Source organism: Nelusetta ayraudi, unplaced genomic scaffold, assembly GCF_046127955.1.
Source record: "Nelusetta ayraudi isolate G7.1 ecotype Tasmania unplaced genomic scaffold, CSIRO-AGI_Nayr_v1 ptg000026l, whole genome shotgun sequence".
Taxonomy (NCBI): Eukaryota; Metazoa; Chordata; class Actinopteri; order Tetraodontiformes; family Monacanthidae; genus Nelusetta; species Nelusetta ayraudi.
Window position 1 is genome coordinate 2,730,001 of NW_027466076.1, and position 16,053 is coordinate 2,746,053.

Sequence of the window (16,053 nt, forward strand, 5' to 3'; positions counted from 1 at the left end):
TGGGAGCGAGGGAGCGATAGAGCGGAGAGCAAGAAGAGACGGGAGAGGAGGGGTGGGGGCGCTGAGCGTGAGGGAGGAACAGAGGAGAGGAGAAGGAGGAGGTGGAAGGAGAGAAAAGATGGAAGTGAAGAGGACAGAAGGTACAGAGAGGGCGAGAGAGGAGAAAAGAAAGGAGAGGGCAGCAGGAGAGAGGAGGAAGGACAGAAAAGAAGTGAGAGCAGAGGGAGAAGGGGAAAAGGGGGAAAAGAGAAGAAGGCAGAGGGAGGAAGGGAGAGAAATGAAGAAAAAGAGAAGAGGATGAGCAGAATAAAGTGCCTGACCTTTGACCTGTGTATCGATCTGCCACACTGCCACAGAGAGGCTCATCACACACACACACACACACACACACACACACACACACACACACACACACACACACACACACACACACACACACACACACACACACACACACACACACCCCTCGTGTCTCCATCTTCTGATTCCTTAGCACAACTTTAGATCTCTCTCTGTCTCTCTCTCTGTCTCTCTCTCTGTCTCTCTGTCTTTCTCTCTCTGTCTCTCTCTTTCTCTCTGTTTGTCTCTCTCTTTCTCTCTGTCTGGTGGTTTGCAACGGATCCAAATCTGCCGCCGTCTTTTTATTTATTTATTCCCTCACTGTTCCTGCCGGAGGAGCGCCGCCATTGGTCAGCTTGTGCTGAGCAGGAGCGCGGGGTGTGAGCTGAACCACAGCAGGTTTTGTTTTTTCCTATTATCATCATCATCATCATCGTCACGATTATTGTTATTATTAATTCCAATTCCCTGACAACAACAATGACTGCAGCCTCTTGAATCTCGAAGAAAACCCAAAGCAGAGAAAAGGACGAGTGGAAAACTCATCAGAAAGCAGGCGAAAAGACAAACGACGATTGGCAAACTTCTGGTTGTCAACCTGGCAACTTGTTGCAAGTCAGAAGGCCAAAACGCAGACGCAGGTGAGTCTAAAATTCAAACAGCGGGGGGGGGTTTGCGCAAAACTAAGATGAAGGGATTAAGCTGGGATAGGTTTGAGCAGGTCAAATTTAAAAGCAGGTCAAATTTATCATGTTTGAGTTACTGCTGGTGATCTATTCTCTGCGGCCGACCGGCCGGCGAGCCAGGCTAACAGCCAGACGGTGATTAATCCCAGTGATTCACTGGGATTTCTACCATCGACCCTGTGAGGAATTAACGCGTCTTACAGCGTATCCTAGTTTTGTCTGAACGCGTTGCTTCATCTTAATTATCCTCCATTAAAATATTACACACGTACTGTCATTTGTCATTTCATTTAAGTCTGTAGACGTTTGTGATTGCAAGAGTATTGTTTATATTGTTTCCAGCGGAATAATTATCTCTCGCACCGTGGGATGGGGGGGTGAACGGTGCCAAACTCCAGCCGTGTTCAGGTACTGAGGCTAGCGCTGGCACTCAAGTATCCGTCTGAGTGTTTTATTTACTGCCTGTGACAAGCTCACCCACTTAAAAAAAAACAAAAAAAAAAAACATTTGTATTATTGCTATTTTTTTTTTTTTTATGACTTGATTTTCATCCCTGGAGAAGATGTCAGCTATTCCAAAGTTGACAGACTTCTAATTAGATTTAATTTAAGTTTATCCAATATTTTTTTATTTTAGTGAAGAAAAAAAAATCTGCTCAATTAAAGGCGACAAATGAATCAATCTAAAGCAGATGATTGATTTAAAAAAAATGTTTTTAATTTTTCCTTAAAAACTTCTGCAAAATGAAGTTTTCCAACACAACATCATGCCCGGCAATGTGCCAACCAACACACGGACGACCAGTCCAGGCTGCAGCAAACTGTGGGAAGGCGACGCTCGTCCTCGGGGGTCTTAAGATCTTCGACATCGTCTCTGATGCAGGATTATTTTCTTACGCAAGACGCGCCGCCCGCTGGCGACCAGCCACCGCAGGCTGGACGCCAGCGGACTCAGAGGAGATTTTCTCTCATTTCTGCCGCCAAATGTCAACGTCTGTAATGGTGGGCGTAGCAACACCGGGGGTCACTGCAGGTCATGTGACGGCGCCCACAGCAAGCAAACAGACAGACAGGACCGCAGGTGTCAAACTCTGGCCCGCTGGGGGCCAGATTTGGCTCGCAGTGTAATTTGGCCTGCGAGGCAACACAGACCCGCTACTATTGGCTATTTTGGTTAATTTGACAATGCACATTCATTTACATTCCTGTCAATGTGCCGGTGTTAGCCACAGGCTAATTTTCAACTGCAGTTGAAATATAAAAAAGTCCCAACAAAGTTATTTTTTGTATTAAGTTCTGCTTGTTTCATATTGAGGATGAGACAAAACTGTTTTGGGTCCATATAAAAAGGTTCACTGTTCTATCTGGAGGAAGATTTTTATTTCCAATAAATTTCAATGTTGTCCTGCGACTTTGTCCAAGTTTGACATTTTGGCCCTGCTGTGTGTTTGAGTTTGACACCCCTGGCCAGGACAGACTCGCTGTCAGCGCTCGCTCACCTATGCAGACGTCTATCTTGCCCTTGATGGCGGCCTCGTGCAGCGGCGTGTAGTTCCAGTTGTCCCGAGCGTTGGGGTCGGCGCCCTGGATCAGCAGCAGCGACACCACCTGGAGGCAGCGGGAACAGCAGAACAGTCAGTCAGTCATGAAACGAGCTGGAAAAGACACAGCTGACCGGTGGAACAAATAAAAACCTAAAAACACCGTCCTGCAGTGCACCTCCTAACCAATGGGGGGCAGTAGGCTACTTTACAAAGGAGGAAATTCACGAGACAAAAAAAAAAGACTGGTTGGGGAAAGGGCGACGCGGTGGTTAGCACTGCCGCCTCACAGCAAGAAGGTTGTGGGTTCGGGAGTTTGCGTGTTCTCCCTGTGTCTGTGTGGGTTCTCTCCTGGTTCTCTGGCTTCCTCCCACAGTCCAAAAACGTGCATGTGAGGTGAACTGGGATCTCTAAAATTTCCATAGGTGTGTGTGGGGGTGCGAATGGTTGTTTGCCCCTATGTGGCACTTTGATGAACTGGCCACTTGTCCAGGGTGTCACCCTGCCTTCGCCCTATGACAGCTGGGAAAGGCTCCAGCAGACCCCCACAAGCCTGAGCGCAGGGAGAAGCGGGTATTGAAAAATAACAGATGGACGGATGAGTGGATGGTTGAGGAAACAGCGAGCAACCCCAAAGTGGCATGTTTGCAATCGTTTTCGGGGTCTGCGCTGCTTTCAACCAGTCTGTGGGAAGACTCTGCGCCCCCTACTGCATCGGAGGCGCAGTGCAGGATGGATTGGCGGAAGAAATCATTTGTTCCAGAGCAGAGTGAATAGAATAGCTCCTGGTACAAGTGCTAGAAATACAAGCAGTCTAAGGCGGATGAGAGGCCAGACTCTCTCACCTCGGAGTGGCCGAACGAGCAGGCGTTGTGAAGCGGGATCAGGCCGCCGTCGTCCCGCGCGTGCACGTTGGCACCCGTCTGCAGCAGGTGCTCCACCACATCTTTGCGTCCGAAGCCTGTGGAGAGTGGAGAGGATGGGGGGGGGAGACGGGATCAGGAAAACATCTCACATCCAGCGACAAACTCAGAGTTTTCAACACATTCCATTGGGATGTTAGAGGGAAAGTGACATAATTCTTCATCATCACCATCATTTTTTATTTCTAGTAGTAGTCTTAGGTGCAAATATTCTCATCAACATCACACATCAACACAAAACAGTAAAACAGGACATCTGGGAAGAGCATTTAAACACACACACACACACACACACACACACACACACACACACACACACACACACACATCAATTGAAAACAATAATTCAATAATATATTTACTAGACGTTTACAGAATTTACATAAGGTGTCACTACTGTTTTTATTTTAATTTTTAATTTATTTCTTCCACGGTCACCTCCCATCATCATCATTATCCATCATGCTGGGGTAACTCAGACAATTAGCTCTCTCTATATCCGCCCCAGGGTCCCCTCCTTTGGGTTGGGGGTGGTGAATGCGGCAACAAAATGCCTTCAAAAATGTGTCAGAAGTCGGTCTCAACTATCTGCAATTACCTGCAGCGAAGTGCAGCGGAGTGGATTTACGTCCTGCCATGTCTTTGGCGTTCACGTTGACGGCGTCCACCAGCTTCTTCACCCGGGAAACGTCCCCGTTGCGACAGGCTTCAAACAGCTCCCGGAAGGCTCCGTTGCCACCGCCGCTGCTACCGCCGCCACTACCGCCCGAGTCGGGCGTCGAGCCGGGGCTGCTACTGCCGCTCGCCTCGGTGGTCGTCGGGGAGCTAGCGCTGCTGCTAGCACCGCTGCTGCTAGCTCCGCTACCGCTGCTGCTGCTAGCCGTGAGGGCCAGAACCGGAGAGGCGGCGGCGGCAGCGGTGTTGTTGGTGGGAGAGGCCGGGGCGACCTCACCGTCTGCCGTCTCCATCTCTCCCCTCTGCGGCAGCGAGCCGCCATCGTCCCCGGCTGGTGACGGGGAGCCGGGTGGGCTGCTGGGGAGAGAGGAGCCGCGGGGCGGGGAGGACGGCAGGGAGTTCAGCGGCTGCTGCTGCTGTTGCTGTTGTTGCTGCTGCTGCTGCTGAGCGGAGCGACGAGGCGTCGCCATTTTTCACAACACAACAATCGCCACCAGCAACAACACTGTTTGCTGACAGCTTCCTGTCCAGAGGGGGGGACTTCCGGTTGTGTTTTAACCGTCGTTGCTGGGCACAGTTTGACCGTATTCACATTCTGTGCTTAGAAAAAATTACGGATACTTGTGTAAAAAATATATCTGGTAACAGTAAAAGTACTGATTCAACTAATTTACTCAAGTATAAGTAAGAAAGTACAGAAATACAGATACTTGAAAAAACTACTTAAGTACAGTATTCGCCAAATGTAAATTGAAAAAACAATACAGCATAAAAGTACAATGTGAAAAAAATATGTAACGATAGAGAAGCTTATATTATTTTCATTTGTAAGTTTGAAATCAAATTTACACTCTTTCGACATTAATTGTATATTTTTAGAGACCCAAAAAGTCCTCGAGGCTTATCGCTATGCAAAGCCTCCATCTAGTGGACATTAGTGGTCATTACGGGACACGCAGGGCGCTGCGACACCCCTGCTCCGTTTGTGTTGCGTTGCAACGTAAAATTAATAGTTAATAGTTAAGCTATAGTTAATTATAGTTAAGTAAAAAAAAAAATTTTAAAAAAACTGAGCCGATGTGTCATTTAATTTTTCTGCAACTGTAATAAATAGAATACATTAATAACGGCATCTGCACATTTGTTCTTGTTTGCTAAACTTTTTCCAAATTTAAGTCAAATTCCTTGTTTTTGTACACAAACTTGGCCGAAAAATTTGAAATAAAGTTCCGGCTACGATTCCAAAACTTTTGCCTCATTACTGCAGCGCTCGCTCAGCAACCTCACTTCCACTCCTGCTTTGTGTTATTCCCCTTTTGTGTTGTGGTTCTTCATGTGAAGCCATAGAGCACAGGCTGTAAGACACACGTGTTTCACTAACTATCAGCTCAGGCAAGCTGCCACACTGGTTTCTTTGTCATTTCATCCGATCGCCAATGAGGCGGTGCCGTCGTCGTGTACAAAGAAAAGACTTTTAGAATTTGTTTTCACTGGCCTTCAGGTCACGTGACGCAGTGATGGTAATCCAAGGGTGACTTGTGCGACTGCTTTTGGACAAACAAGACACACCTCTTCCTCTGGTATTTTACTGTATTTTAATTTCATGACAATATATTTTTTAAATTAAATCTTTGTAAGAAAATTGTGGGATCCGTGTCACGTGTTGCCAAGAAGCTCAAAATCTCCTCCCTTTGTAATTATAATGACAACTGATTGAGTAGAAACGGCCATTGTGGGTTTGTTTTCCATTGAGATTAAAGGTTTTCTTTATTATTATTATTTAATATTTTTATTCATTTAAATCACTATGTTTTTGCTGGGCTCAATCAGTCGGTAAATAAGCTGAAGCATTCAATCATTTACTCTATGTTCCTGCTGGAGCCAAACCCAACTGTGAAACAGAACAGGTTTGTCTTTAATTATCTAGCACAGAAGTCACTCTGTGGGCCACACAAGTGACAGGATGGTGACCAAACACCTTACATAAATCTAACATCACCCGTGCCTCTTAAAAACCTGAGATACTGATGCTGTTGTTCTTTTCATTTTTCAATTTGTGTCCTTCAGCATATCAGCTGTTGCTGATGTTAGAAACAGTGAGCAAGTCAGCTGACCAGAAAAAGTTCAGCAACATATTTGGACACATTCCTGGACAGGTGTGGGACTCTTTACTTCCTGTTTTGTTTGATAAGATCACATTAACCCAGTTTGAGTCTAAAAACATGCCAAATGTTCTCGTTACTTGCAAATTTTAAACACAGGGTCCGACGAGCCATCGTCCATAATTCAGGCCCTGACACACAGGCACACACACACACAACAGGCCAGTCCTGCAGCATCAGTGGTATGTGCCGTTGGTGTTTACTAATTATAGCTCCTGGTCGGCTCACTGCGCACTGTAACACACAATGATGTGGCAAAACCAGTGACATGACAATTTCAGTCCTGGAAGCAGCCTGATGTGACATTCAGGTAAATCACAAGGAGCTGAAAACATGACAAAGAATCACTCGAGGCAAAAGACTGAACATAGGACCAGTCGCTGTGCAAGAGGCATCGCCTCGAGGCAGGAGGGTCAAAGGTCAAAGATTAGCCGCCAAGCTAACGCTAAACCGACCCTTGTTGCGATTATCCAACCGACCGACTGGTTGACTGGACTGTCGTTTTGTTTTCAACCTAAACAGGAAGTCCGGTATTAAAATGTTTCTTTCTTTCGGTGTTTATTGTTTCACAAGCAGTTTCGCTTCGACGTGGCAGCCCAAACACGCGACTCACGCGGATGAGCACGCACAGGTTGGTCCACATACCTGCCGTGCCTCACGCGCAGCTCGCTGTGTGCCAAAGTTGGCCCTGCGGAGCCACAGAAGCGCCTGAGAGTGTCAGTGGCTCATCTCACTGCATGGGGGGGAGGAGGGGAAGGTGGGTTGGGGTGAGGGGGTCCCGGTGGGGCGGTGGAGTTTCCATTCAAAGGGTCGATACTCCACCCCTGCCGCTACAGAAACCAGCAATTAGTCCCTGCCTGTAGATCAGGGGTGCGGAGTCAAAACTTTTTGACTGGTGGGGCCACAGTGGGTTGGCACTGGAGTAGCAGCAGATGGATGGAGTGTTTTGGTGACCCACCTGATAGGAGGAAAAAATATATCATGGGATATGTAAAAAAAAACCATGTGCTTTAACGTCTACTGAAGCTGAACCCGGTATTGTTGCGATGCTCCCTTTGAAACGCACCCACACACATACACACACATACACAGGGAGAGCAACTCTGAGTCGGGTGAGCCAGATGACGGAGACACAAAGGCAGGTGGCAAGAATGACGGACAGGAGGGAGGATGAGACGTGTTCCTGTAGGACGACATTCCTGCCCAGAGGTCGGTTCCCACAGCAGCAGCGGCAGCCGCGGCAGCAGCGGCAGCAACGCCTCTGTCGTCTCTGGCTGAGCCGTTTGAATTCAAACAGGACTCGTCTCAGAAACCTGTCAGGAAAAAAACGAAAAACAACAGTTGAGTTCAGGCTTGAAGTGGCCGTCTGTCATCCTGACAAACCTCAGCCTGCAGTTTTACCACAGCAACATAAGAAAACATTTTGGCTTTTGATAAATTGAAGCTCGTCTATGTGTATATTGAGTTTCAAATTTAGGAATTTTCCATGTAACGACATGTATCTGACTATTTATATTCCTGTTGTGTAGGTTACTTGGATTTTCATTCTTACATCAGCTTTTCTTTGACTTCTTCCAGATATAAATGGACACTATGACGTCAGTTAAATTGCTTTTGTTAACAGGAAGTGCAAACAGGTTGTAATATTGTATCGCTTCATAACTATCCATTAAATGGACCTTGACCCTGAACTGTTATGAGCGCGCGAGTCCAGTTCCAATTCGACCGTGTTTACATTTTTTTTTTTCCATTATCATCATTCTTATTATTTTTGAAAAACGAGCCTCGTTGAAACCTCCTCCTGCCTCTGCTCATCATTCCAGCAGATAAAACCACACACACCCGCCGCCACGCCTGTGCAGCACAGCGGCGCACAGGTGAGGCGGAAGCCACGCCCACCAGCAGGTTTCAGTCCGACTTGTTTTCTGTAAGGCGAGCAGCTGTTCTGCGTCAAAACTCTGCCCGTCCAGTTTGCAGCCTGCACATCGACCTGTGGAGCCGGAGCGGCAGCAGCAGCAGCAGCAGCAGCAGTAGCAGCAACAGCAACATCATGCCGAGGCGATCGACGCAGGAGTGGATTCGACTGTCCCTACGCACCCCGGGCATCCTCATCTTCGGCCTGGTGCTGGCGCCCTGCGGCTGGGTGCTCAACCTCACCGCCACCGTGGCTCCCGCCTGGCGGACCCTGAGCGACCTGCCCAACCGGCCCGCCGACGAGTTCATCTCGCAGGGCATCTGGGAGATCTGCCGCGCCAACTCCATCAACAGCCGCGAGGACTGCAGCCTGCAGGACACCACCTACTTCAACAACCAAATCATCCGCGTGGCGCGCGGCATGATGGTGGCCTCGCTCGTGGTCACCATCGTGGGGCTGATCGTGGCCGTGCCGGGCGTGCGCTGCTGGAAGGACAACCCCAACTGGACGGTGGCCGGCCTGGGCGGCCTGCTCATCTTCTGCTCGGGCGTGCTCACCATCATCCCCATCGCCTGGTACACGCACATCGTGCGCGAGGTCACCACCGTGTCGCCCCTCATCAACGTGCAGGTGGGCTACTGCATCGTGCTGGGCTACATCGGCGGCATCTTCGAGGTGCTCGGCGGCTTCGTCATGTTCATCGGCATCTGCCGCTGCTGCGGCGGCAAGAACCGCGGCGAGCGGCGCGTGGAGGAGGTGATGGGCGCGCGCTACGGCCGCAACCCGAAGGAGCCCGGGGCGGGGGCGCGCCGGGTGGACGTGCCCAGCCTGAACCGGGCTCGAAGCGGCGCCAGCACCAGAAGTAGCGTGCCCTACTCCAAGGACTCGCTCAACGACGACGACGACGTGTCCTTCCCGCGCGCCAAGAGCCCCGCCGCGCGCTCCGTCAACACCACCGTCAGCAGCAGACCCTACGACGCCGACCTGTGAGCGGGCGGGGGAAGTTGGGGGAGGGTCGGGGGAGTCAGGACTTATTTGGAGGGAAATATGAAGATCAAAAAAAAAAAAAAAAAAAAAAAAAAAATGATGATGATAATGATAATCTCACAGCAAGAAGGTTGTGGGTTCGATTCCGAGGCTGGGACCTTTCTGTTGGCATGTTTTCCCTGAGTCTGCGTGGGTTCTTGCCAGGATCTCCGGCTCGCTCCCACAGTTCCAAAACATGCATTTGAGGTGAATTGGGAACTCCAAATTGTCCATAGGTGTGTGTGTGAGTGTGAATGGTTGTTTGTCTCTATGTGGCCCTGCAATGAACCGGCCACTTGTCCAGGGTGTAACTCCACCCTGTGAAACCCTATGAAAGCTGGGAGAGGCTCCAGCAGACCCACGAGACCCTGAGTTCAGGAAGACGCGGGTATGGAAAATGGATGAATGGATGATAATAATATAGTCGAGAGTGGGTTGAGTGTGTGCGGAGCAAGAGATCCTGCTGATGCGGCCGGAGTCGGTAGACCCATCAGATCAGTGAGGAACTGGAGCGACATCGAGACCAAAGGTCAAAGTGAGAGAGGACAGTGGGACTGCAGGAAACGTGGATGACTCTCTCCTCTCAACCCTTCCACCAACACAAACGATCCTGCTCAGATTTTATGTAAATACGCTGTTTTGTTTTGTTTTCTTGTGTTTTGTCTTTTCCTGACGCACTTTGACCCAATGACCCGTCGAGGCAACAGAAGCAACCCACCTCCAACACCCCAACCCCTCTTGTGGGGCGTGGGGTGGGGGCCCATGCTGTCCCGATGATGTATCTGTGATTCAAGTTGTTTTTTATTAAATGTGCACCGTTTTTTCCCACAAGCTGGTGTTGTTGCAGTTCTCTTCTTGACCACAAGAGGGCGTTTAGACGCCAAAGCAGTAGCTGCGTTTCTATGACAGTTTTTTGCAACATAAAAGCGATATTTCTAACATGTCGACAAAGTACAATTGCGATTTTCAGGTGTTTCTATTCAATGGTGTGAAGCGCACAAGCCGTAATTCTCGTAAAATCTCGCAGGACGAGATTTTACGAGAATTACGTTTGCTTTTGTTTGTTTATGTTTGTTTGCTGTCGAGAATTGTTGTTGTATTTTTCTCTTTGATGACTTGTAAAAAAAAAAACTTCGAAACGCATCTGCTGACTGGTGAAGGCAGCGGGTGGAGACGCTGACTGGTCAGGGCAGCAGCAGGTGGAGATGCTGACTGGTGAAGGCGGCAGGTGACTGCTGGCCCCCACCAGTCATTGGCCACTTGACATCCCTGACGCACTCCAAACAAACAAACATGCAGTCGGGCTGCTCGGCACAGGATTCTTTCTCACTCTGTCATAAGAATACAGACAATGCGGCCCGACCGGTTGGAGGTGCGTCAGGTCGGAGCATCCGGTCCAAGAACAGCAGCAGGCAGCCGACTCTCCGGCAGACAGTTCACCTTCCACCGTTGAGAAATCCAACTCTGGAAGTCCCCATATTCATTTTTTTATCCAGAAAAAAAATGTCTGGCAATATTAGAAAACTGAATATTTAGCCCTCTGTTTGCAACCTCCTGCTAAACGTGTTTGTTTGCTCGTTTGTCTGTTTTTGTGAGGAGAGTTGACAAAACGAGGCGGTGTCAGGACCCAGCTGGGGGTGGGGCTCACTCACCAGGGAGAGGCGTCTGTGCCCTTTGTGACGTCACAGATGGTGAAAGCTTTTACGCACAAGGAGGGGTGGACTTTTATTTTAGCCACCTCTGCAGAGTTGACTGACAGGAAGCAGGAAATGGGAATTTTTGAAGATTTTGCAGTGTCATCTTGCTGAACGAGTGCCAAAATCAAACACATTTAGACACGTGAACTTGAAGCTCCATGGTATTTAGCTCTTTATTGAAATGACTCCGGATTAAAAAAGCTTAATGGGCCACATATGGTCCCCCGGGCCGTAGCTTGCCCATGCCTGAGCTGGAGGGTCAGTAGAGAGGAATGCGAAAGAAAATGTGATTTTCCAGGGCATCTATTGCTGCAGTTATCAAGTCATGCATTAAATTCAGATTTTTCTTGAATAGTAAAAAGTTTGTAAAAGCTTCTTTATTTATAAACACACAATGTATGTAGCCAAAAAACAAAACAAAACCAAAAAACAAGTTGATATGCTTTTCAGTACAATAGTCTAATGAAACAAACAGTGAAGAGAGAGAAAACCTTCAGTTCCACAGTCGTCATCGCTGAGCAGGTCTGAAATCCAAGGCGGCTCTCACACCTCCCGCGTCCTCTTTAACCCCGTTGCTAAATTCCTCCACAGCGTTAGAGTCTCCCGTCTCTCGCTCTCTGGAAAAGGAGGAGGCCGACGCCCACATCACGGCGAGGGGAGAAAGGAACAAATGTCGCCGAGAAGAAATCAAAGCGGATTTGTTTCCGTGGAGGCGAGTCCCGGTGCGAGACTTCCACTGGTTCTGTGCTGGTCGAGTGGAAACTGGTCGATGGTTCTGCAACTTTTGGGACTTTGCAGCGATAACACACATGAACACACCTGCCCTCACTGACTAACACACAGAAAATACTAAATAAATTAGGCGGTAAATGCTAAGTCACTAAGTAAAAAAAAAAAACAAACAAAAGGCCCATTTTCAGTCAGTGATTTGGCAGTGAAGCAATTCAACACACAGGTGGAGTTGAATTTTTTTTGAACAGCAACCAAATAAACCCTATAAATCCTACAATCAGTGTGTGAAATACACTGATTGTAGGATTTATATAACACAATTCCTGTTTAGTGTTTGTTCTGTTGTTTCATCTCCACTTGAAGGAAGTTTAGACTGGTGTAAAGTAAGAATGAGGAGGATGGAACCCCCGTCTCTCCCCCAAATATTGACGGACACTTTGCAAACTGCTTACTATATAAACTGTAACAGAAAATCCAAAAATCCGAGGCCACGTTAGCGACTTTCTCGGTTTCTGTTCCGCCGACTCAGCAGAGCGAAATGGATTCAAGATCGAAAAAAATGTCCAAGGAGGAGAATGAGGGAAAATGAACGCGGGGTGGGGGAGGGGCAAAGTGCACACGTGTCGGTTTTGAAGCACACTTCCTGCAGCTAAAGTGCGTCGGGCCTTCCGAGCCCAAAAAAAAAAGAAAAAAGAACTTCCTGCCATAAAGTGTAAAGTGAAAAGTTCAGGATTGGTTTGAAAAACGAAAAAAAAAAAAAAAATTGAAGCTATTGACGGACACAGTTGAAGGAAATAGAAAACCACACAGGTAAACAGATCTGCTTCTTGGAACAGGTTCACACACACACACACATGGGCACACACACGGGCACGCACACACGCTCAGACAAGGGTCTTTGTTGGCGTCACAGCACAATGTTGTAGCCTTGACTCTGTGCCACGGCTCTTCTGGAGGAAACACAACAACAACGAGGCGTCAACTTGTTGTGTGGACGGCGACAATGTTTGACGTTTGACTCGAGAACATCAGAAGAAAAACCTTTACGCTGCGGCTGAGTGAATCTGCCAGAATAAACTACAACAACGACACAGGGCCTATATATATATATATATATATATATATATATATATATATATATAAATATATATATATATGTATATATATGAACTGGACCTAACGGCCCAAAACAAAGCCTCACCTCGTCCGCCGCTTCTGCCGCTGCCTCAGCTTGGCCACCACGAAGGCCAGCAGCAGCAGGCCGATGATGACGCCCACCACGCTGAGCGTCAGCGGCAGGCTCAGCTCGCCGTTCACCGTGTCCTGGCAGGTGGCGCCGCGGTAGCCCAGGTTGCACTCGCACACCAGGTCGCCGCCGCCGCCGGGTGGCACCACGCAGGTGCCGCGGCCGCCGCACTGCATCTCACCGCAGGTGGGCAGGTTGTAGTCGATGCCCCGCGGCCGGGGAGCGGCGGGGAGGGCGGCAGTGGCCATGCTGCTGGAGGGAGAAGAGGAAGAGGAAGAGGAAGGACACGGTTGAGCTCTCTGGGAAGTAACTGTACTTGAGGACATTTTTTTTACTTTTACTCCGTACTCCGTACTCCGTTTATTTGTACACAAATATTTGCACATTGAAAAATAAAATGCCATAGTTAGTGAAAGTAGGCCACGCCCCCCTCGCGGCCAAACTATTGACATGTAAAAACATCTCTGGTAAAAGTAAAAGTACCAATTCAACTCTTTTACTCAAGGAAAAGTAATAAAGTACAGGTTCCAAAACGTACTCAAGTAAAAAGTAAAAAAAAGATGCAACGATGCACTCGTCGATACTCGAAAAGGAATTTCCTTCTAAAATATGATCCAGTATTGCATATAACCACACAACGGCACGGTTCAAATAACTTCGAGCAGGAACAACTACTATGGTAATCAGCAAAGTGTGAAATACAGGGGGGCTCCAGGGGGGTTCCAACCCTCCCTGTTAACCTTTGAGACCCCCTCAAAGAAAAATTAATTAGTTAAATAATTAATTGATTTGGCCCACCCTAAATTTAAATGTATTAACTTAGGGTGGACTAAATATGATGTCACTGATGGCCGAGGTGTGAAATGCACTCTCACCTCCCTGCCCCTCCCAACCCCGGAATATTGAATATTGACGGGTATTTTTCACACTGGTGAAAAGTGAATTACTTTCAACAGAATTTGTATCTTTTCAACAAAAAAAGTAACGAGCATGTTTTTCCAGCAAATACAAAGTACAGATATTTGTGTACAAACACAGGAAAAGTAAAAAGTAAAAAGCTGACTTAAATACAGATACCTGGGAAGAAAATTTACTCAAGTACATTGACAAAGTATTTGTACTCTGTTACTTCCCACCTCTGCTGCCAGGTCACATGGCAAACAGGCATGATTGGAGGAGCCCTGGAGGCAAAGAGGAGGTTCTGTTGACTGAAGGGTGAGTTTCACAACCTTCCCCTTCCGAGATAAAGTTAAAAAAAAAATATATATATATAGTTTAGGCGGCTGGATTGATTTGGAGAAAACGCAGTTCCCACACGACACCCCTCCCCACCCCCCCACCTTTCCCCATTCCCCCACTCCACCCCCTCTGTGGCGTTGAGTTCTGTCGAGTCAGTGGGTCGTGATTTTTCACCTGCTCGACGGCGTGAAGCTACGACTGTACTGACTGTTGTGTTGGAGACACACGCAGACACACACAGACATTCACATAGAACCATGAACACAAATTCTTTCCAACAACTCTGGCTGTGGGAGTGGTGTCGCGCCCCGGGAGGTTATTTCACTTGTAAATACCACAAAGAGAAAAATTAACGCAGGCATTTCACAAATAGGGAACCGCGGTCGAGCCAAATGTAAAAGACAAACTTGAGTTGCGTCATCGGGAATTGTCACTATTGTCCTTTTACAACAGGGTGTCTCATCACCAAAGTTGTAAAAGGTGATTTCACACCGCGATTGTCAATTTGTCAGCGAAAGTCAGCAGCAGCATGAAATCAAAAAGAGCTTCAAGTTCAAATAAACCTAAAACGTTTGAGTGTAGAAACCGAAAAAGTAAGATTAGACAATCTCAACTTTAAGCCTCGTTGATCCGTGAGTCACACTCGGCCCGTTGCGACACAATCGGCTGCGGTGCTGAGAAAAACACCTTGAGACCAAAGTTCACGGCTGCTGCTGCTCGACGTCCCCAGTAAAAACTTCCTCAAACATCTCAGCAGGCTTCCAGTTCGTCCACAGCAGCTCCAGCAGAGCGAGCAGCCAACAAACTCACAACTCACCTGGAGAGTCGAGGAGACTTTCAGACGGCCAAGTCGACCAACACGCGTCCTGGTTTGTGTGAGTGTGTAGGTGCGTTTGTGGCAGGTCCCTGTGGAATCTGAGGTCCCTCTCTCAGTGAGGGAATCTGTAACAATAGGGAGGGGGAGAGGAAGAGACCTGCTAGTACCTGCCCGGCCAACACACACACACACGCACACAAATCTCCGCCCCTTCCCTGTGTCGTCTTAAATAGGACTGAGTCACACACACACACACCGCTAAGCACACATTAAACACCGTAAAACTTTAATTTTAAAAGAAATGAACTGAAGAAAGAATATAGATTTTAAAAGAAAAAAACATAAAAAACAATGCATTTATTTTGTATGAACTGCGTAAATAAATAAACTAACTTTATGATAATGATGATAATAATAATAGTTTAACAGGTCTAGACCTGAAAAACACAGATTTCAGCTGTCCGGAGGATGGTGGAGTGTGTGTGTGTGTGTGTGTGTGTGTGTGTTGGGGGAGAGGGCAGGTTGGGACCGAACTGTCTCCACCCGACTCGCCCAACATGTCTCTCTGGCCTCCAAACCCTCCTGCTGGAATTGGATCCTGCCTGTTTGTGTGAGAGTGTGTGTGTGTGTGTGTGTTAGTGTGTGTGTGAGCTCCCTTGAGAAGTCTGTCCCAGTTTCAACTCACAGCAAGGGAGGCTTCGGTGTGACCTCTCCATCATATAATTCTACTTAAATGTAGCTGTCTCAGTATTTTCTACTATTACTCTCAACAGTGTGTGTTTGTGTGTGTGAACAGGCAATCTTGCTAGTTTGGAACATGCGCCACTTGTCTGTGTGTGTGTGTGTGTGTGTGTGTGTGTGTGTGTGTGTGTATTTATGTATGTATGTATGTATGTGTGTGTGTGTGTGCGCGGCTCTCCCTGTGACGTTGTGCTCATTCGCATTATTCCCACAAATATAAACCAGCTGATTTAATCAGTCTAGAAATCAAGCCCAGACGGAGGATTTTATGGATTTCATCTTTATTTTGTTTTCAATATTTATTAATTTATTTG

At 47.7% G+C, this 16,053-nt stretch overlaps 3 protein-coding genes across 7 annotated transcripts in view; 2 read left to right on the forward strand and 1 right to left on the reverse strand.

Annotated features, from left to right (window-relative positions):
- LOC142890147 (poly [ADP-ribose] polymerase tankyrase-2-like) overlaps nt 1-4,674 on the reverse strand; it is a 22,277-nt gene extending 17,603 nt beyond the window's left edge. For all 5 annotated transcript variants that reach the window (XM_076028978.1, XM_076028977.1, XM_076028975.1 and 2 more), the window contains exons 1-3: nt 4,088-4,674; nt 3,412-3,527; nt 2,525-2,633 (exon numbers count right to left, since the gene is read on the reverse strand). In XM_076028978.1, the coding sequence (XP_075885093.1) occupies nt 2,525-2,633; nt 3,412-3,527; nt 4,088-4,634 (772 nt within the window). In that variant the 5' untranslated portion in view covers nt 4,635-4,674. The remainder of the gene's footprint in view (nt 1-2,524; nt 2,634-3,411; nt 3,528-4,087) is intronic.
- LOC142890150 (putative cytochrome P450 120) overlaps nt 1-16,053 on the forward strand; it is a 100,342-nt gene that overhangs the window by 44,751 nt on the left and 39,538 nt on the right. The gene's annotated exons all lie outside the window — the stretch shown is intronic.
- Nucleotides 8,294-10,098, forward strand: LOC142890146 (claudin-23-like). Its single transcript, XM_076028973.1, has one exon. It carries the CDS (start codon nt 8,377-8,379, stop codon nt 9,229-9,231), a length of 855 nt encoding a protein of 284 aa, XP_075885088.1. The 5' UTR covers nt 8,294-8,376; the 3' UTR covers nt 9,232-10,098.